The sequence below is a fragment of the Trichomycterus rosablanca genome, chromosome 5, assembly GCF_030014385.1.
Source record: "Trichomycterus rosablanca isolate fTriRos1 chromosome 5, fTriRos1.hap1, whole genome shotgun sequence".
Classification (NCBI taxonomy): domain Eukaryota; kingdom Metazoa; phylum Chordata; class Actinopteri; order Siluriformes; family Trichomycteridae; genus Trichomycterus; species Trichomycterus rosablanca.
Window position 1 is genome coordinate 27,158,390 of NC_085992.1, and position 23,628 is coordinate 27,182,017.

General features: G+C 37.1%; 1 protein-coding gene across 1 annotated transcript; it reads left to right on the forward strand.

The window, feature by feature from the left end:
* Positions 1-6,451: 6,451 nt before the first annotated feature.
* Positions 6,452-20,810, forward strand: yipf3 (Yip1 domain family, member 3). The gene is made up of 9 exons (XM_062995014.1): positions 6,452-6,678; positions 8,292-8,501; positions 11,590-11,696; positions 11,792-11,837; positions 11,982-12,074; positions 13,069-13,200; positions 14,047-14,160; positions 15,890-16,013; positions 19,055-20,810. Exons 1-9 carry the CDS (start codon positions 6,604-6,606, stop codon positions 19,183-19,185), a joined length of 1,032 nt encoding a protein of 343 aa, XP_062851084.1. The 5' UTR covers positions 6,452-6,603; the 3' UTR covers positions 19,186-20,810.
* Positions 20,811-23,628: the final 2,818 nt, after the last annotated feature.

The window sequence follows — 23,628 nt, forward strand, 5'->3', positions numbered from 1 at the left end:
TATAAAAACCAACAACCAAACAACACAAACGCGCTTCGTTCGGATAAAACGGCTGTAATTCTAAAGGAAAACGGTGTTTATGCGCTGGTGTACAAAACAAATAACAGAACGCGGTTTCTACAGACAGAAAACGGTTTTAACTCCCCACAAAACAAAGGTGTTTAAGCGCTGAAGTACAAAAACAAACAAACACAGGCTTTTATATTTTTATTTTTTTCATTATTTTGACTCTAGACTGTTATTAAAAAGAATTCTCTAGTTTCCACAGAATAGTTATACTTTAAAATTATAGTACACCATCTGTAGATGTTACCCAGATAATATCAAGCAATTCTGATGTGTCATTTTCAAATAAAGGCCTTTATATTGTCACATTTCTATTATTTTCACTCTAGATCGTTGTAAAAAAAAAGAATTCTCTAGTTTCCACAGAATAATTCCACTTCATAATGATTGTACACCATCTGTAGATGTCACTCAGTTAATATCAAACATTTCTGATGTATTATTTTTAAATAAAGACCTTTATATTGCCACATTTCTATCATTTTATTTCTAGACTGTTATTAAAAAAATTATCCAGTTTCCACACAACAATTCCCCTTCATAATGATAGTACACCATCTGTAGATGTCACTCAGTTAATATCAAGCATTTCTGATGTATCATTTTTAAATAAAAGCTTTTATATTGTTTTTTTTCTATTATTTTCAATCTAGACTGTTATTAAAAAGAATTCTCTAGTTTCCACAGAATAATTCCACTTTATAATGATGGTACACCATCTGTAGATGTCACTCAGTTAATATCAATCATTTCTGATGTATTATTTCTAAATAAAGACCTTTATATTGCCACATTTTATTCTTTTAACTCTAGACTGTTATTAAAAAAATTCTCTAGTTTTCACACAACAATTCCACTTCATAATGATAGTTCACCATCTGTAGATGTCACCCAGTTAATATCAAGCATTTCTGATGTGTCATTTCTCAATAAAGATTTTTATATTGTAATTTTTTCATTATTTTAACTCTAGACTAATATTAAAAGGAAATCTCTAGTTTCCACAGAATAATTCCACTTCATAATGATAGTACACCATCTGTAGTTTACACTCAGTTAATATCAAGCAATTCTGATGTGTAATTTCTAAATAAAGGTCTTTATATTGTCACATTTCTATTAATTTCACTCTAGATTGTAATAAAAAGGAATTCTCTTGTTTCCACAAAATAATTCCACTTCATAATGATAGTACACCATCTGTAGATGTCACTCAGTTAATATCAAGCATTTCTGATGTATTATTTCTAAATAAAGACCTTCATATTGCCACATTTTATTCTTTTAACTCTAGATCGTTATTAAAAAAATTCTCTAGTTTCCACACAACAATTCCACTTCATAATGATAGTACACCATCTGTAGATTACACTCAGTTAATAACAAGCATTTTTGATGTATTATTTCTAAATAAAGGTTTTTATATTGTTATATTTCTTTTTTTTTTTTAAACCTAGACTGTTATTAAAAAGAATTCTCTAGTTTCCACAGAACAATTCCACTTCATAATGATAGTACATAATCCGTAGATGTCACTCAGTTAATATCAATCATTTCTGATGTGTCATTTCTAAATTAAGGCCTGTATATTGTCACATTTCTATAAATTTCACTCTAGATTGTTATAAAAAGGAATTCTCTAGTTTCCACAGAATATTTCCACTTCATAATGATAGTACACCATCTCTAGATGTCACTCAGTTTATATCAAGCATTTCTGATTTGTTATTTTTAAATAAAGGACTTATTTTTCTACAACCCCAATTCCAATGAAGTTGGGACATTGTGTAAAACATGAATAAAAACAGAATACAATAATTTGCAAATCCTTTTCAACCCATATTTAATTGAATACACTACAAAGACAAGATCTTTAATGTTCAAACAGATAAACTTAATTGTTTTTTTGCAAATATTCACTAATTTTTTATTTGATGCCTGCAACACATTCCAAATAAGTTGAGGAATACTCAAAAAACAGGTGAACAGTTTAATTAGAAACAGGTAAATGTCATGACTGGGTATAAAGGGAGCATCCCCGAAAGGCTCAGTCGTTCACAAGCAAGGTTCACCACTTTGTGAAGAACTGCGCGAGCAAATAGTCCAACAGTTTAAGAAAAACGTTTCTCATCATGCAATTGCAAGGAATTTAGGGATTTTATCATCTACAGTCCATAATATCATCAAAAGATTCAGAGAATCTGGTGAAATCTGTGCAAGTAAGCGGCAAGGCCGAAAATCAACATTGAATGCCCGTGACCTTCGATCCCTCAGGCGGCACTGCATTAAAAACCGACATCATTCTGTAATGGAAATTACCAAATGGGCTCAGGAACACTTCAGAAAACCATTGTCAGTGAACACAGTTCATCGCTCCATCTACAAGTGCAAGTTAAAACTCTACCATGCAAAGTGAAAGCCATATATCAACAACACCCAGAAACGCCGCCGGCTTCTCTGGGCCCGAGCTCATCTGAGATGGACTGACGCAAAGTGGAAAAGTGTCCTGTGGTCTGACGAGTCCACATTTCAAATTGTTTTTGGAAATCATGGACGTCGTGTCCTCCGGACCAAAGAGAAAAAGGACTGTCCGGATTGTTATCAGCGCAAAGTTCAAAAGCCAGAATCTCTGATGGTATGGGGGTGTGTTAGTGCCCATGGCATGGGTAACTTGCACATCTGTGAAGGCACCATTAATGCTGAAAGGTACATACAGGTTTTGGAGCAACATGTGCTGCCATCCAAGCAACGTCTTTTTTCAGCAAGATAATGCCAAGACACCTTCTGCACGTGTTACAGCAGCGTGGCTTCGTAGTAAAAGAGTGCGGGTACTAGACTGGCCTGCCTGCAGTCCAGACCTGTCTCCCATTGAAGATGTATGGCGCATTATGAAGCGCAAAATACAACAACGGAGACCCCGGACTGTTGAGCAACTGAAGTTGTACATCAAGCAAGAATGGGAAAGAATTCCACATACAAGGCTTCAACAATTAGTGTCCTCAGTTCCCAAATGCTCATTGAGTGTTGTTAAAAGGAAAGGTGATGTAACACAGTGGTAAACATGCCCCTGTCCCAACTTCTTTGGAATGTGTTGCAAATTCAAAATGAGTGAATATTTGCAAAAAACAATAAAGTTTATCCGTTTGAACATTAAATATCTTGTCTTTGTAGTGTATTCAATTGAATATGGGTTGAAAAGGATTTGCAAATCATCGTATTCTGTTTTTATTCAAGTTTTACACAATGTCCCAACTTCATTGGGGGGTTGTAGAAAAATAACAATATAAAGTCCTTTATTTAAAAATTACACATCAGAAATGCTTGATATTAACTGAGTGACATCTACAGATGGTGTTCTATCATTATGAAGTGGAATTGTTGTGTGGAAACTAGAGAATTCCTTTTAATAACAGTCTATATTGAATATAATGGAAATTTGACAATATAAAAGGCCTTTATTTAGAAATTACACATGAGAATTGCTGGCAGGTTATTACCAACTCTTTTTTTCAAAGCTTGAAATTGTATCCCTAATACAGTTTGCAGGAAGAAATGGTTTTATTTATTTTTACATTTTTAACTGATATATGTATATATGTTTTAATTGATAAATGTATATATTTTTAACTGATACATTTATATATTTTTAACTGATATATTTATATATTTTAACTGATATATTTATATATTTTCACTGATATATCTATATATTTTTAACTGTTTTCTATATTTTTTAACTGATACATTTATATATTTTAACTGATATATTTCTATATTTTTAACTGATATATTTATATATTTTAACTGATACATTTATATATATTTTAACTGATATATTTCTATATTTATAACTGATGAAGTCACGTTCATGTCGTCAGTGACTTTTTTTTATCAGTTTTATCAGACGCTATTACCGTAATGTTTAGTATACGCACATCCTTAGAAACAACGTGGGGGCTGATTTGACTGAGCATTTCGCTCCTCAGAAAGCACCTTCAGGTCATTTTCAGATGCTCAGTCTGGTTCGGAGATTATGGATGCTGAGAGCTCAGTCAGTGAACTTACAGATGTGGCTGGAGATACTATTAGTTCTTGGTTTCTAGATAAGTTCTACATACCTGAGTCATGCTTTACTGAAGATCTTCCTGCTGACCAGAACTGGCTGGAATTGCTGACTGAAACTCGTCTAGATTTATGGCTACATGCTTTAATTGCAGAAGAGGTCATGAAGATTCGCTCTCTTTCACAAACTGGTAAGATATTTTCCATTAATATTTCTAGTTATTTAAAAATACATGAGCTCTGTTGGATGTAATTGTTACAAGTCCCTAAAAAACACCAGCACTACACAAGTCCCTAAGACAAGTGGAATAGATTCTGATGCTCTAGGTGCTGCAGATGCTGCTACCACACTCCTGAAAACCCAACTGGTGAGTAAATGTTTGACATAATGTTCTATGTTAGAATAATTGTCAAAGTTCATGCAGTATTATTTTAAACATTTATTCCTATTTTCTCTCATCCAAAGGCACCAAACAGAAGAAGACGAAAAAAGCAATTGGCCAGTTCTTCAGAAGGGCCTGGAAAGCATTGAAACGGACATTCACCAGGCGATCGAACAAGATATCCCCAATCTGATTTTCCACCATTTATTTTAACATCACCCACAACTGAGCGAGATTATACACTCCTTAGCTAGATCATTATCAGGGACATGTCTTGCTTTGACTCTCAGAGAAACTTGAGGAACCACTTTTCACCATCAAGTCTTCATTGTTCTTGGACTTTTCTCAGTAAGAGGCTTCCTTCCTTTGCTTCCAACCAACTTTACCTGGGACTACTGTGATCTCCCTCGTATTGGTCACTTTTGAGTAATAACAGTGGTCAATCTTGTTCCTTACTCTACCTTGGTTCTCTGTAAAGAGCTCCGTTATTGAGAGCTCTACTGTACCAGAGTTTTGTTTGGTGTCATAGGTTCGGTACTCTTTCTGCTTAGCAGTCTTTTTGGTACCACATGGTTATGGTACTTCTGCTGTTCCAGTCTTACTTTGTTCCATCTTGGCTTGGTGCTACTCATCGTACCAGCATATGTGGTGAGTCTTTCTGAGTACCTTTGGTTGCAGGATTCCATGGTGACTATGGTACGAAGATAGTTTCCTCTGATGAACATCAAGAACATTGTTTCTGCTTCTCTGAACAGCTCACCAAGTTCTGTCCACAGTGATGATCTAGCTAGGGGTGTTATTATGCTTCAATCCTCAAGCCACATGACCAAGTGCTCAGTTGTACCAGCTGTGTTTCTTCTCCAATACCGTCAGCCAGAAGAGGATGGCAACTGTAGACTTCGTCTTCTCACTGGGGTTTTCAGCCAGTAATCAGCGGCTTTATTCTATGTACTTTATATCAAATAAAGTTCTAAACTTTGGTGCCAAAATTCATGTTTGTCTTAGTTTTACACACAGCTGCATTTTGTATCAGTACAGACTGATTGTTGAATTTTTAAGAGGAAACACAACAACACAGGAGGAACGGTCCAGCATTGGATCAAAAAAGCACTTTGTGTCCAAACTAAACTCAGTCAGGACCCTGGTATTGGATCTTGTAAAACAAAAGGTCTTTTACTCATAGCCTTCAAGTAAAGCCCTGTGTTAACTAACAACATTCCAAATAAAAAAATCTCTCAAGTATATTAACGTGCACACGCTTCTTGTGTTTTGGTGAATGAGAGCTCTTTTCTTTTGACTTTGTGCTTATAAATGTAAACAGAATAGCATTGATTTTTTTTATTTTAAATTAACAAGGACAGATGTATTCAGTCACTATTAAAAATGTACAAATGTATTTACCCAGCAAACACAACTATGTGGTTTGAGTTAGCTGCTTGGTGGTGATACTCCATGATGGTTTGTTTGGATTTTAACGTCATGCTTCACACCTTTGGTTATAGTCATGAAAGGAAAAGGTAGCCACTCATTGCACAAGGTTCATCACTTCTCAAAGTTATATTAAACAGTCATGGACAATGTAGTATCTCCAATTCACCTCGCTTGCATGTCTTTGGAGTGTGGGAGGAAACCAGAGCACCCTACTGAGAGCAGCTACTTACAAAAATGTATGTATTACAATAATACACTTGAAGGTCATGAAAATTCATTTAGATTTAGCAATTTGATGATGCATCTACCTTAATTATTAAAAAGTATTGGTATCTGCGATACTGGCCCTGTATTTACTTGGTATTGGATCGATACCAAATTTTTCAGTATCGCACACCGCTACATTCCAACTGCGACTCTTGGTCACGTGACTCTTTCTACCGCGTTCGGATCAGTCGGGGAGTCGATTCATCATCAGAGGTCCCTTGTTGCTTGGTCGTTCCGGTCTTTAATGAGGAATGTCAGTACTTGGGTTATGCAGGAATAATTGCTTCAAACTGTGTAATTGTCGTTGAAAATATTATGACCATCTGTGTCGTTATACAGTCACGTCGCATAGCTGTTTAACTTCCATAGTAGTGTGGTCATATCACGGGCTAAAATGTCGGCATCGGAAGGAACCAAAAACACGAATACGGAACCATGGGGAGGTTTTGATGACAACCTTATGATTCAGGTAATCTTTTTAGCTTATTGATTAGCTCTACAAAATTACAAACGTTTTAATTATCTGTTATTCGAATCGTAAGGATAAATTAAGGTATATGGTTGTAACAGCTACAGTGAAGTCTGTTGTCATTTTACTATAATTTGAGTGTGTCAAATTGTGTCCTTGCTCACTACGTAGGTGCACTTAAAAATGTATTGAAACATAGCCTGCCCACCATATTTAGTGCACTTTTTATGTAATGGCAATAGATTTGGTATACAGCCTGTAAAATGGCTACGTAGATAGATACCTGGTTGTATAGTCTAATGGCTAAGATTTTATTGTTTGTGTTAATAATGTTTTGAAGACAACAAACTTAATCAGAACAGCAAAGAAGTCTAGAATTAAAAGACTATACATGAAGCTAATGTATTATTTGGTGTTTAGTTTGGCAGCCAGTCGTATTAAACTATTAATTAATTTTTAATATCATATTTTGGTCTGATATCAAATAAACCAATCAAAAGTGATTTATTAGTAAATCTAGTGCACTCAGAGCTGAATAGTTAACAGCCTTGGTAAAGGTCCCAATATTGACTTTCTGGTATTTTTAGTATTTGAACCCCCAACCCTCTGGTTACTAGTACCAGCTAGGCCGGAATGAGTTATGAACCGACTGATAGGTTCCCCTTCTGTCCCCTTGGCAGCGTACGGTACTCTGGGTTGAACCGCACAATCTACAGGACAGATCATTCTTTCTGTGATCACAGGGGATGAACACATTAACTGATTGCACATAAGCCTCCCAGACTACAATGTTTATCAATTACTGACCCAGAGATTTCCATCTTAAAATCACACTGTAGATATTTTTTATCAAAAAAATAATAAATGTAGGGCCGCTCAGGTGGCGCAGCGGTAAAAACACACGCTGGAACCAGAGCTGCTATCTCGATTACATCGTATCGAATCTCAGCTCTGCCTGCCGGCTAGGCTGAGCAGCCACATGAACAACGATTGGCCTGTTGTTCAGATATGGGTGGGATTAAGCCGGATAGGGTCTCTCTCTCATAACTAATGCAGTTACTCTGCTGGCTAATTGATGGTGCCTGCACAGAGATGAGAAAAGAGTGCTCTCAGGGTGTGTCTCTCCGTACACAAGCTGAGCTGCACTGCACTCGTCAAAGTGTAGGTGATGAGATGCATACGGCATGCTGCCCATGTGTTGAGGTGGCGTAGGTTAGCTTGGTTCTCCTCAATAAGAGCAGGGATCGGCATTGATGGAGAGGAAGCACGATGCAACTGGGCAGTTGGACGTGCTAAAAAGGGGAGAAAATGCATAAAACAAAAAAATAAATGACAGCTACAAAAATAGATACAGAATTGTTGTCTTTTATGAGAGTTTTTGCCTGTGCTTTTACTGGCTGTTGCAAATAATTGTTGGACATGAAATCATGTCACTGGCCTTGCTCACTGAGCCTTCCAATTACTAAGAGGCTTGAACATTTTTTTCTATTTACTGACCAAATAACCAGGCTTAACTTTTTGTATTGTGGACTACATAATACCCCTAGTACGTAGTCACCAAGGGTAAGGCAAGTTTAAACAACCCCTTATGTTTATTTTTGTTGCATTTTCAGGGCAGTGGCTCAGCAGTTATAGACATGGAGAACATGGATGACACCTCTGGCTCCAGCTTTGAGGACATGGGGGAGATGCACCAACGTATGAAAGAAGAAGAGGAGGTGACAGAGGAGGCCGCAGCTACTGAGGATGAAACTGGGGAAGATGGAGAGTTTCTTGGCATGAAGGGCCTCAAAGGACAGTTGGGAAGACAGGTTGCTGATGAGGTCAGCTACAGTGTATCTTAGCATCAAGACTATATGGGTCATTCCTACAATTCGGTGCCTTTTGTGTCCCCAGTACTGATCATTGTATTTATTAAGTACTTATTATTATTATTTTCCCATGTCCCCAGTGCTGTACATTCTGATTTAGTGATGGATACATGAGGTTTAATCATGAAAATATCTCAGTCTTTTAATACTGGTTAAAAGGTTTGCTTAAGTCCCTCTAAACCCTGGATTTTGTTTCTTCATAAGTTTAATTTTTTGCTGATTAGAAGGGTTTTTCACACGTCCCTCAAGTTGCTGTCCACCCTGTTATTTCTTACTACTGTCTCTTAAAATGAAGAGCTGTTTTACATACTGACATCATTTCCTGGAGCTCACATGATCTTTTTGGAGTGAAAACAACGGTGGAAGATGAGTGGCTAACTCCTCATTTTATTGTTGTTTTTTCCACATTTCATCCTAAAAGTCTTATATGGTTAACCATAACATGTCCACCCTGTTATGGGATATATGAGAAAAAGCAATACGATTTGATCATTTTAAAAATAATCATACTAAAAAGCAGAGAATTATTTGTCTGATTTCATTTTTATGCTAGCATGGTTTTGCTCACTCGCTAGCTAATGGCTAATTTTACGTCAGAATGTCCACCCTGTTACAACCTAATACGTAACATGGTGGATGTCACAGTGTGTATGAGGTGCATGTGTAATTTAGCTTGACCAATATTAGTTTGGAAAAGTATAACATGTCCATTTTATAATAAAACATGAAAAACAGATAAAAACAGTGTTGCATTTTCAAAACGTCTTAAGGTCCAAAAGGCACCCAATCCCAGGAATGACCCAAATACATCATACAAATATACATGTTGTTGTTTGCAAGTCTCTATTTGCTATGTTTATGGTTCATTCAGGGCTCAGCAGAAATATTTTTATAGTATCACACATGCTAGTGTTTTTGTTGGTTCTGGGCCAAAGAACTGTGTGCAAGGGATTAATACACCCTGGACAGGGCACCAAACTATCACAGGGCAACGTGCTTACTTACAGTCATGGCCAAAAATGATGGCAGTCCTGCACTGCTTTTAGAAAAAGCACTAATGCAATTACAAATGCTTTAAGATTCATATGTTTATTTATCCTATTTTTATGTTATTATTTTGTTTGCATTGGAATGCCCTAAACTTTTGACTTATCAATCCACAGAACATTATTTCATAAGGCTGGGAGAGCATCAAGATACAGTGGGGCCAAAAAGTATTTAGTCAGCCACTGATTGTGGAGGTTCTCCTACTTAGAAAGATGAGAGAGGTCTGTAATTTTCATTATAGGTACACTTCAACTATGAGAGACAAAATGAGAAAAAAAAATCCAGGAAATCACATTGTAGGATTTTTAAAGAATTTATTCGTAAATTATGGTGGAAAATAAGTATTTGGTCAATAAAGACCAAACAAGCAAGATTTCTGGCTCTCACAGACCTGTAACTTCTTCTTTAAGAAGCTCTTCTGTCCTCCACTGGTTACCTGTATTAATGGCACCTGTTTGACCTCGTTATCTGTATAAAAGACACCTGTCCACAGCCTCAAACAGTCAGACTCCAAACTCAACCATGGCCTAGACCAAAGAGCTGTCGAAGGACACCAGGAAGAAAATTGTAGACCTGCACCAGGCTGGGAAGAGTGAATCTACGTACAATAGGCAAGCAGGTTGGTGTGAATAAATCAACTGTGGGAACAATTGTAAGAAAATGGAAAACATACAAGACCATTGATAATCTCCCTTGGGGTCAAGATCTCATCCCGTGGGGTCAAAATGATCATGAGAACGGTGAGCAAAAATCCCAGAACTACACGGAGGGACCTGATGAATGACCTGCAGAGAGCTGGGACCAAAGTAACAAAGGCTACCATCAGTAACACACTACGCAGAGAGGGACTCAAATCCTGCAGTGCCAGGCGTGTCCCCCTGCTTAAGCCAGTACATGTCCAGGCCCGTCTGAAGTTTGCCAGAGAGCATATGGATGATCCAGAAGAGGATTGGGAGAATATCATGTGGTCAGATGAAACCAAAATGGTAAAAACTCAACTCGTCGTGTTTGGAGGAAGAAGAAAAACCCAAGAACACCATACCTACTGTGAAGCATGGGGGTGGAAACATCATGCTTTGGGGCTGTTTTTCTACAAAGGGGACAGGACGACTGATCCGTGTTAAGGGAAGAATGAACGGGGCCATGTATCGTGAGATTTTAAGCCAAAACCTCTTTCCATCAGTGAGAGCATTGAAGATGGAACGTGGCTGGGTCTTCCAGCATGACAATGATCCCAAACACACCGCTCGGGCAACGAAGGAGTGGCTCCGTAAAAAGCATTTCAAGGTCCTGGAGTGGCCTAGCCAGTCTCCAGACCTCAACCCCACAGAAAATTTGTGGAGTCCTTGTTGCCCAGCGACAGCCCCAAAACATCACTGCTCTAGAGGAGATCTGCATGGAGGAATGGGCCAAAATACCAGCTACAGTGTGTGCAAACCTGGTGAAGACTTACAGGAAACGTTTGACCTCTGTCATTGCCAACAAAGGTTATGTTACAAAGTATTGAGTTGAACTTTTGTTATTGACCAAATACTTATTTTCCACCATAATTTACAAATAAATTCTTTAAAAATCCTACAATGTGATTTCCTGGATTTTTTTTTCTCATTTTGTCTCTCATAGTTGAAGTGAACCTATGATGAAAATTACAGACCTCTCTCATCTTTCTAAGTAGGAGAACCTGCACAATCAGTGGCTGACTAAATACTTTTTGGCCCCACTGTATGTGTGTTTTGGCGAATGTATATCAAGCTTATGTGTTCCTCTGGGTTAGCAGTAGTTTTTTGCCATGCAACTCTCCCATGTATAAAATCAACTGAAGTTTTATGTGTCTTATATGAGAAACTTTGTTTTTAATATCTCAAGGACCTAAAACAATTGCGTAAGTAAATCAGAATAGAGCAAGTACTTTTTTTATTTTACGGCATTGTTCCATAGAAGAGTAACATTTGAAAATATGTTTTTCAATAGATTTTAATTTGTATTCATACAGGTTTGGAAAGCAGGCAAGCGACAGGCCTCAAAGGCGTTTAATCTCTATGCTAATATTGATATCCTCCGACCATACTTTGACGTTGAGCCTATTCAAGTAAGAAACAGGTAAGATCTGCAGAGAACCTTGTAAGCATAATTAATTATGTTTTGATGAAGGGTTTTAAGTATATCCACTAACAATAATAAAAATTTTTATGCAGATTAATTGAATCCATGATTCCACTTCGAATTATCAATTTTCCACAGGTAGGCATTTTTCTACTGCTCTTAAGCTCTGTCTGTATTAGAATGAAGTGTTTGTGTTTTAGCGGCCTTTTTCAGATTTTTTGTAATGGGAATAAAAATACTTTGGAAAGCATCCCTAAAAAGTGTGTTTTTTTTTAACAATAGAAAATCGCTGGGGAGCTGTATGGACCAATGATGTTGGTGTTCACCATGGTTGCCATCCTGCTGCATGGCATGAAGACTTCTGGAACTGTTATTGTAAGCCCTAATGTAACTCTACATATGTTGGTAAATCAGTGAGCGTGTTTACATGCACACATGAATCAGTTTGATCATATTTCACCAGATGGTTACGGGTGTAAAAACTTAACCAGGTCAGGATTAAAAATACCACACTATGGGTAGTGTTTTACCCAGACATAGTACTGTCACAATTATTACATTAGCACTTAATTTTAAATAATTGTGAGTGGGATACTTACAATAATTGTTTGGTTCACAAGCTTAAAGCAAGGTTCATTATTAAAGACTTCATGTGCAAATAACTGTGCTTTATGTTAATCAGTACTGATGGTGAAAGACTTTAAACTATTTGTGATGTTTAGTTGATTAGCTTTGAAGGAATGTCTTTAACTTGTAATATTTTCAATTGGTTGATATATGTACTTAGTGTTTATGTTTTGTTTTATTACACCAGTATTATCATAATACAAAAGGCACATGGCAGTAAGTAAACCTAGCCATTGGGGGACACATCAGTGCACCCTTGGTCCCAGTCCCAGATAAATATAAGGGTTGCATTTTGATGAACATTTGGTGTAAAAACTCTGCCAAATCAAACATGTGGACAGTTGATCTGCAGCCGAAAGGAATCATTCATTTGTTATAATAATATAACTGCTTCAAGTTCCGCTTAATGATAAGAAAACTTTTACTTTTAGTACATCAGCAATAAATTAATCACACAATGACTCAAAAATATTTACCAGCTAAGTTCCTTGAAGGCTGCAAGAACACTGAGTGAACACTGCCATCTGAAATTCAGAACCTAATGGATTACATACGTATATTGGTTTATATAGTGCCCACCCAAATAAGGTAGCAGTTATCCCTACTCTGCACAACTCTGTCAGTGAATCTGTCTGGCTCATGAAAAACACCTCACTTGGTTTAGCACCTCAATACTGCGAATAATATACTTGTATTAAAAGATGACATATTCTGCAATGAGTAATGCTATTTACTGAAACAGAGAGAGGGCACACTGATGGGCACTGCCATTGGAACATGCTTCGGCTACTGGCTGGGATCGTCCTCCTTTATCTACTTCTTGGCTTACCTTTGCAATTCTCAAATCACCATGCTCCAGATGCTCTCTTTATTAGTAAGTATTTAAATGTTCAGTTTTTAAACGTATGCATCACTTGTGCCTGATTTTTAATGTGATATGTACAGTGTTGGAAAACAGAATTGCCACAACCCCCCACCAGTGCGACTTTTGTTTATTTTAATGCATTAGGTGTTTAAAAATTCATATAAAGCAAAGACAACCTAAAGAGTCAAAAGCATAGGATTTTAATGATTTTATTATTTAAAGGGAAAAGGTTTTCCAACACCAACTGGTTCTGTGTAACAATAAAATTTGCTTAGTTCATTTAATTGACAATTGGATTTAAATAGACTAGACACACCCAGGCTTGATTGCTGCCAGCTTTGTTAAACCAAAAAATCACAGAAATAAAAACCTTTGCAGCAAGTAGGCTAAATAATCTCAACAAGCACTTCCAAATAAGTATATGTAAAAGCTGAGTACAAAACGTAATAATATAAATCAATCTAAAAAAGTGTTACAAATCTATTTCCATTATTCAGAGGCTCAGTTGAACCACAGTAAGAGACAACATTTTTAAAAATGGTGGTCAATCTACAGTCTACAATCTAAGGTTTTGGAGTAGCCTTGTCAACATCCTGACTTGAACCCTGTTTAAATGCTGTGGCAAGACTTAAAAGGTTGTTTACACACAAATGCCCTTTAATTTGGCTATATTAAAGCAACTATGCAAAGCAAAGTAGGCCGGAATTCCTCTACATTGATATAAGTAAAATCCTCAAGGGAGCACAAACAGTTTTTAGGGTTGGGGCAAAAATGGGCTTTTTGGTTACTCTTGTTTTTCTTGTCTCATATTACATTTTGTATGATTTGAAACCTTTCATTTAAATGTGTTTGCAGGGCTATGGTCTCTTTGGCCACTGTGTGGTCCTTTTGATTACCTACAATGTCCACTTCCACTCCCTATTCTACATTTTGTGGCTGGTGATTGGAGGACTTTCTACACTTCGAATGGTAAACTTTCAGACAAGACACCAAATAAGACTTTTAAATTATTGCATGATTTTAACACTACTTCTTTTTTTATTTTAATCAACCACTTTATCCTGGTTGCTGCAAGACTAGTTCTACTGTAAAACACCTTACACAAAGCAGGAATGCCCTGAGTGGGACACCAATTGATCTCAGGGCTTTGGCCATTTCTCCCCGGACATTGAGTGTGTCTGTGACTGTCCTAACACAAAAAAATACTACTATTAAGTTGAAATTAGCACATGTATGCCATAATTTTGGGAAGGCCTAATGTGCTGGCTTTTGACTGCTTTTACCATCCCAAGTTAATATGAATTATGAGCAACCTAAACATTGCCACATCACCCCACTGCTGCGTTCTCTTCACTGGCTTCCTGTAGATGCACGCATTCAGTTTAAAACACTGATGCTCACTTACAAAGCCAAAAATGGACCAGCCCCAAGCTACCTTCGAGATCTAATAAAACCCCACTCTGTACCACGCAAACTCCGAGCCACTAGTCTTGCTCGACTTGATCCTCCACCCAGAACTCGAGGAACACATGCATCAAGACTCTTTTCTGTACTTGCGTGGAACGAGCTTCCCTTGTCTGTATGAACATCTGAGTCTCCTTCTGTCTTCAAAAGATGATTAAAAACGCACCTCTTTACTAAGCACTTAAGCTGACATGTACTTACTTACTAACACTCTTATTTATTGTGCAAAAAAAAAAAAAACACTTTGGTTCTAACAGGGTTAGGGTTTCAATAGATTTATATCCTTGGACTGTTGTTTACTTAAACTAGAGTAAGGTCATGTCTACTATGGCACTTCTGTAAGTCGTTCTGGATAAGAGCGTCTGTTAAATGCCGTAAATGTAAATGAGCATAAATAAGTACTTTTGAGTCAACCTTATATTGTCTGTTCAGCTGTGCTAGTGTTCCTTTTCATTTAATTTTTCAGTCATGTTGAGAAAATCAGCTGCTTTTTTCTTATATCATTTGTGAAATATAAAAAACAACCCATAGTTGGCAACCCAGTGTTCAAACTGATATCAATGTGATGTAAGAGTTGGCAGTGCAGATGATGGAAGGCAGAGCGACGGATCAAAGCAATTTGCTGAAAACCAGTAGAATTTGAGCATGGCATTGGCTTACTTCATTTCTCCCACATAACCTCCCTTTAGTTGCAACAGAATAAGAAGCATTAAAATCTGTATTGACTTAAGTGCCACTTCAGTAATTCCATTTCTGAAAGAATATCAGATATTTATTTATATGTAGGAGAAAATATACCTACATAAATGTATGTTTGAAATCTATAAGCACAAAAAGATGTCAGGAATGAAGTGCACTAGTAAGGCATACAAGTTGCAAATTTTAATTAGTTTGTAGATCTTTCTTAATGAAGATTGGTCTAAACACAGGGCACTTGTGTAGCACAGCACAGGGTCTTTTACCGCTGCTGCTGCTATGCGATCTTTGGTCAGGGCACCTGCATTCATCATGTATGGTTTTCTACGGCTGAAATCTGGCAGTGCTTTTAAAAATAGACAATCAGCAGTGAGTTCAGTAATGCCCACAGCAATGAGTAAACAGCAATCTGAGTAACAAAGAAAAAATGCTGCTGCTTTAGTGTGAGTCTAGAGTAAAATCTTTGGACGCCACTTTAAGTGCAGTGGAATAATTTGTAAGCTATATAATTTGTGTTTTTCTTCCCCCTCTTTCTAAGGTGGCTGTGTTACTTTCGCGTACAGTGGGTAAAACTCCCCGTCTCATTTTGTGTGGTACACTGGTTGCACTTCACATGCTTTTCCTGCTCTACCTTCACTTTGCCTATCACAAGATTGTAGAAGGTAAGACGTGTAAAATCTACCCTATGAAATGTATGATGTAACAGGATGAGATTTTAGGCATCTTTGAGGAAAGAGGCACACTAGTCCCTTTGAGCAAAAAATTTAATTAAGGTCTCTTGTGAATATTAAGAGGTTATTGAAACAGTAAGAATAGAGTTTTTGTCTATTTTAAGTCTAATTTTGGAACCAATTATGTGGTCTTGGATCCAAAGCACCAGTATTACTATCTGAAACAGGCTAGACTAGGTTTAAAGACTAGGTTACTGTATTGTTGTATATATTAATCATTTAACTAAAGGTACTTCAATATCTGCAATGCTAAGTGTTGGTGTAGTGTAATGCTATTCTAGCACAGTTGAAAATTGTCATGATGTTATTTTCGTGTTTAGGATGCTTAACGTTTGATGTGACACATGCCAAGACCATTTACTAAGAACTTAAGAACATATATTAACCCTCCTATTACCTTTGGGGTCAGTTTGACCCCATTCAATGTTTAACGTCTTTAAATAAATGCTTGACATCATTTTTTTTGCTTCATATTCGATGACTTTTCCTAATTTAATGGGGACAACTAGGTAAACATAAAATTAACATGATGTTTTCAGTGTCCTGTACACATGTTGTACGCATCAGTGTTCTTTGGGGTCAATTTGACCCCAGGTTGTTTTAGCTGTATAAAACATATAAGAAATATCAACATTTTACACACATTTGTATTGGTTGTTAAGGATGATATTGAGGTCACTTTGACATGCAGTTTTTTAATTTTCAAAAAACTTTAAGGCCCTAACCTAACATAACCATAACTGTAGTAATGCCAGAACCACTGATAGTTCACACAACATGGGGGAGGGGAAAACATCATCCTCAGATGATTTTTGATATTTCCCATGCTGTGGGGACAGGAAAATATGGTTCCTGCGAATAGAGACAGAGGATGATGTTGAGGAGGACCCTGATTATGAAGCATCCTCCTCTGATGAGAATGAGACCCTCAGTGTTGACCCTTCTTTTGTCTCTCAATCACCAGCAAACACACTACCTTCCAAAAATGAAAAGTTATTATGGTCTGTCTACCCACTTGAACAACAGGGTAGACTTAGTGCTGCTAATGTCATCAAAATGGTTCCAGGCCCCACCAGATATGCTGTCAGCCATGTCCAAGACATAAAATCAGCATTTGAGCTCTTCATAACACCATCAATAGAAAAGGATATACTTGAGATGACAAATTTAGAGGGGAGGTGCGTGTATGGGGACAGTTGGAAAGACTTGGATGTGACCCACTTGCAAGTCTACATTGGGTCGCTCATTTTGGCAGGAGTGTACAAGCCAAAAGGCGAAGCAACATCAAGCCTTGGGGCTGCTGACACTGGAAGGGCAATATTTCCAGCCACCATGTCTCTAAACACATTCCATGTTTTCTCCCTTGTCATACGCTTTGATGTCAGAGAAACAAGGCAGGGCCGACGAGAGCGTGACAAACTTGCAGCAATATGGGATGTATGGGACAAGTGGGTTCAGCGATTACCCTTTCTTTACAATCCAGGCCCCCACGTGACTGTGGATGAACGTCTGCTTGCATTTTGTGGGCTCTGTCCCTTCAGACAATGCATGCCGATGATGATGATCTGTTTTACAAATAAAATCCTTCAAAATTTTTGAAATTGTGTGTGTCAGATTGACCCCAAACATAATACGTTACAATTTTTGATAACAGAAATGGTTTTTCATTCCTAATGTTATAGATAACAAAAATATGTACTTAGAAATTATATAAAGCCATTAAAACACCAAAAAGATCTCTACCAATTTTAGGTCAATCAATGAGATTTTATGGTGATCTGCATATTTCTCCATAGTTGCGTTAACAGGTATTCTGAATGTATAAGGGGGGTGGGTGTGGGTTTTTTTTTTTTTTTTTTTTTTTTTTTTTTTTTGAAAGGCTATTTAAGTGGTCAGTGGACCCCAAAGATAAAAGGTGTTAGTAAATTTGAAGGTAATAGGAGGGTTAAGGGGCGGCACAGTGGCTAAGTGGGTAGCACTGTCGCCTCACAGCAAGAAGGTCCTGGGTTCGATCCCCAGGTGGGGCGGTCTGGGTCCATTCTGTGTGGAGTTTGCATGTTCTCTCCGTGTGGGTTTCCTCCAGGTGCTCCGGTTTCCTCCCACAGTCCAAAGACATTCAAGTGAGGTGAATTGGAAATACAAAATTGTCCAAGACTGTATGAACCTTGTGGACTAATGAACCTTGAATGAATACCGTTTCTGTCATAAATGTAACCAAAAGTGTAAAACATGACGTTAAAATCCTAATAAACAAACAACAAACAAACATATATTAATGTGTTTAAATCACCCATATGTGTAAATGCCAGAGGAGTGTGTGGGACAGAATTTATGACCATGCATTTTATCCCACCAGTATTGACAGTGGTAAAGAAATACCATGGAAAAAGACATTCTGGTGGTGCTGCTGAGATCTCAAGCTCTTGAGCTCAGCTGCTATCGGCCTGCCAGGCACCTGCACAGACATGATTTGCTTTGTCTGTGGGTGAGCGGGCTGAAGAGATTCCTGATTGCCGCTTAAGTTGCAGCCTCTGCTGGCTGGTCAGTGGTGCCTGCACAGAGGTGGGGAATACTGAAGATCAGTGTGGGACTCTTTGTGAGACTCAGCCCTCCTTGTCAGGGTAAGGGTCTGCAGCAGTAGAGGAATGATACACATGGCTAACTGGATATGACTAGATTGGGAAAAAGGGGGGAAATTTATAAATTGTTCTTTGAAATATTCAAAATAACAAATGGTACATCCATTTATCAGGTTGGCACACTGGCACAGAAGCTACTGTGGGTGGCACATAGCAACAGGTTCCTAACAGAAGCACTTTCTAAAAGTTAAATCAATTTTGTGTTTGGAGAGTAGATTCTAGTCTGCTCTGGTGACAAGCACGAAGATTTAACTGAAGACTGGACAGGTCTTGGATTGTAACTTCTGAGTTACTGAATTGTAATACTGCATTGTTTTATTTCTTTATCTAAAGGTATCCTGGATACCCTGGAAGGACCCAACATTCCTCCAATGCAGAGAGTGGCAAGAGATGTTCCTAATGTGGCTGCTGCTGTTGTAAATGCCACTGTAAAATCTGTGGCTGCACTTGTATACTCACAGTGATCACATGTCTAGTACTGATACGCTACTTTGGTTTGGGGGGCTTTTTTGGGGGTGCACTGAGGAAAAGAGGATTAACAAATGAGGTTAACATTTGGCACCCCAGCCACTCATTAGTCCAATGCTGTATGTCTCCTATGGTAAGGGAAAGAAATTCTGTCGTAGTGGCATAATTGTGATTTCACCTTGTTTGTTTGGGACATAAAGCAGTTTCACCAAACCACTCTCATCACTACACGTGTCTTAACCTAACTTTTTTTCTTAAGCTTATCTGTTTTTGCAAATCCAGCCAGCAGCAGGCAGATTTCTCCAAGTTACCGTCACTGACATTGGCCATTAGTTATTAATACGGTATGCCTCCACTAAACACATAACCCGATAAAGTGCTCCAAGGTTTTCATCTGCTGTTCTAATAATGTAGCACCACACATGCAGAGCTCGTGAAGGGCTTTATTGCAAAGGCGTTTTATTCTTATTTAAGTTTATTTGGATAGAAAATACAATCTCATGTCTGGTGGTGGGGATATATTGCTAATATTGTGCAGAATATGCTTGGAGTGCTAAAATATGCAAGTTAAAAGCTACTCTCACAAATATGCACATTTATATTAAAATGTACCAGGCTTACGTTTGACTCTATATGGCCTGTAGTACGTAAACATTTACTCGTAGTTAAAATTATAATTTGAAGGCACCCCTATAAAGACGTCTATAAAGACATGGTTTGATGAGTTTGGTTTGTAGGAACTTCAGCCCGTTGAACACCTTTGGGATCAACTCAAACATCAACTGGGAGGCTGGCCTTCTAATTCAACATAAGGCTGACCTCACGACTCCCACGTCTTGAACAGGGGCATTTACATATTAATGCCCATGGTTTTGTAATGGTCAGATATCCACATGTTTAGCCATACAGTGCATTTACATGCTTGCACTTGTAACTGCATCTCCTAGTCATTCTGTCTGAACATCCTAAAGATTTGTGTAGTTCATGAAATCAGTTTGAGGGTTTTACCTGTACACTACAAAGATGCGGTCATTCAGACATGCCAAAATTTTGGGTGGCAATTTGGAAATTATTAACGTTTATACTAGAATTTGAAGATTTGTTTCCTACTTCAAATGTCCAAAGACAGTAAAGGACCTGACCATCCCCTTGAAATGGAAATGGGCATCAGCTAAATGGTTTAATGGTCCATTCAGACCAAACCAGACTACAGTAATACATGAATAATTTGTGGATCTGTATTTGAAACTGTTCTTATTTGTGTCCCAAATAAAAATCTTAAATACATTGAAAATATAAAATCCAGGGGCTAGTAGCACAGATTGGCCTACATTTTGTTTTAGTTGTTTCTTATATAAAGCAAAAGCTATGTTTCTAATTAATAGTACTTTTGGTCTCAAATAGTTGAGCAATGCATTCATTCAGAAATGTAATTATCTGTTGTTAATGAACATTTTTTATAATGTTTAAAAAGCTTTGTTTTACCTATTATGGGTCATTGGTTGGATATGCTTGCTCACTATTTTGTCCTTTTTATGTGAACTTTCTATTTATAGGATTACTGTACAAAGAAAATGTCATATATAAAATATTGTATTAAACATCGTTTACTTGACTTACATGATTACATTTGTAATGCCTGCTTTTATGTTTGTTTATTATTCAAATTGTAAACAATTTTGAAATTACATTAATCTAAGTAGAAAATGATCTCCAAAAGGCTTAAATACTTCAATACTATTTTCAACATTTTAAGCAAGATCACTATTATTTTTACAGCTGTTCTGCACCAATAGAAGTAAATTAAGCTTTGTAAATGTTTGGCTGTCCTCCCTACAGAAGGAGCATGAGTTATACAGGTTGATAGTTACTGGTGCACTGTAGTGCATTCTGGTGGTCTTGGTCTATGGCTAAGGTCTAAGGTGCTTTTATATGACTCCATTGTGGCATGGAGAGAATGCATCCTTCTCTTCTGAGAGCATTCTTCTCTTTACCCCTTCACCACTAGACTCTAGTTCCACTCCCAGGACAGAACACACTTTCATGATGAGTTGTTAGGTCTATAACATTGTCTGCCTTCATTTTGCTGCCCCAGCATACTACAGCGTGGAAGATGACACTTGTTACCACCGAGTGGTAAAACATGTTCAGTAGACCCTTGACTTATGAATTTAATTGGTTCCGAAGGGCTGTTCTTAAGTCAAAATGTTCATTAGTTAAACCTATTTTTCCCATAAGAAATAATGTAAATAGAATTAATCTGTGCCAGACCTCCCAAACCACCTCCTTACCTAACCTTTCTAATGTCTTAAATTGTCTTTTTTGTTATAAATACAAGTATATTTTCCCTTAATCTTAAATTATAGAATAGACATTCCTGTAATAAACAATAATAAACAACAATACACAGTAGTACTGTACATAAAACACATTACATTTCAGTACCTTTACGTGTAAGGTATGTGTGCTGTACCTTACACTATAATAAATTTCCTTTTTTATATAAAATGTATCTACTAGAAACAATAACAACTCATATTTATCTATTATTTCCTTCTTTATTTTAATAGTTTTGTATTTTGTAGGTGTAATTGCACGAAAGAAAGAATACTTTACTGAGCTGAATTCCTTCTTCTCTCTCACTCACTGTCCCCTCTGTCTGATACACAGTGACAGCTACTGGCAGGAGTAATTATACAACACAACAAATATTTTTGTTGTCATTTTTTCATTTTCTCACCACTGCACTTCCTCTGCACATTCTTTGGGGACATTTAAATACTGAATTTTACAAAATATAAAGAAAACTAATGTTTGCTGACTGTATATATATAGAGAGAGACAGTTGGAATCAACTTGTTTGTGACGTCACGTATAATCCGAAATTTGTTCGTACGTTAAGTTGAAAACGATCGTTCGTAACCCAAAATGTACGTATGGTAAAACGTTTGTAACTCAAGGGTCTACTGTACTTACAAACTCTGTATAAAAGCAGCACTGGAACAGTGTTACTACACCTACTAGGTCAGATAATATTGCACAGTAGGATATTGTACATTGCTACTTAATGGTAAAAAATGCAAATGACAAAAAAAGAGCGGTAGTGTTAAAAAGCCCTTATATGTGTAGGTCTTTCATAGAGAGAAACTACAAAGCCAAGTTTTCAGTGAGTGGAGTTTTTACCACTATTAAAAGACACTTGGAAAATGGATAGATCTGGTCAACCCAAAGGCACAACATCATCAGAAGAAACATTTCTCAAAGTAAACAGTTTGCGTGATGATAGGCAGCTCGCAGAATGAAAAAAAAAAAGCACAGCTTAACACTGGTCGAAGTAAGCATGCCTCGGTTTCATGTGTAAAGTCTTTAAGATGGCAAAATAAGACAAAATAGTAACATAAAAAACATAATACAATGTCTTCTAAGTCGTTAAAGGGAGTTGTGGTGTGGAGGGCTAGGTTATTATGGCTGGCCTGAGATAAATCATTTATATTGCTGTACTGAACACAAAGAACAATTTGCCATATACCAGCTGTGTTTGTGTTCTACAAGTATATGGCTCACATTACACAAGGTTCCACATGGGAATCTATCCTTGCAACACGATCTGCTTTAAGTTACAGGTGGATATTCTATCTCCCATAATAATTACTCACTGAAACTTATTTTAAGTCTGACCAAATATTATGTAAGTAACTGATCATTCTAAGCATAAAACTGTAATACTTTGTAGACGTGTGACTTGGTGTGTTGGAGCTGGTGCCGGGTTTTTTAGACATCTTAGTGGACCTGTGAAAATTGCAGATGATCTTTAATTTATACCAGAGTATTATTAAAACAAATGTTAGAGCCATCTGTCCCAGCATGATGAGATGGAATTGAGTCATGCATCTAAACAATGATCCCAAAAACACCACCAAATCAACATCTGAATGGAAAGCAATTTTTTCTAGAATAGACTCAAGACCCACAGCATCCGACCAGGATAAGAAGTTAATGAGGATAAATGAATGAATATATAAATTAATGTGGTCTTTTGGAAATTGATTTCCATAGATAGATGGTACAGTGAGTCTAATACAGTTTGAGTCAAAGATTTACATACACTTGTAGGAGACGTACATCATGGCAGTCTTTGGATTGTTTTTTTAGGTGTTCTTTTTTTAGACTGAATAATTGGAACACAATTCCTTGTAAAATAAAAAACTTCAAGATAGTGATGGCAAAGGGATATTTCTCCAAAAAACAATGAATATATATTTTTTATCACATTATGTTGTGGCAGTCTTGAGATCTCAATTCAAATCTCTTATGCAGCTCCTCAAAAAATGCAATATATCAGAAGCTGCTGGAATTTCAGCATGGCCTAAATGATGAAACCATATGTTTATGGTTTAAAAGTATGTAAACAATCTGCTGGATCAAAAATGTACATACAT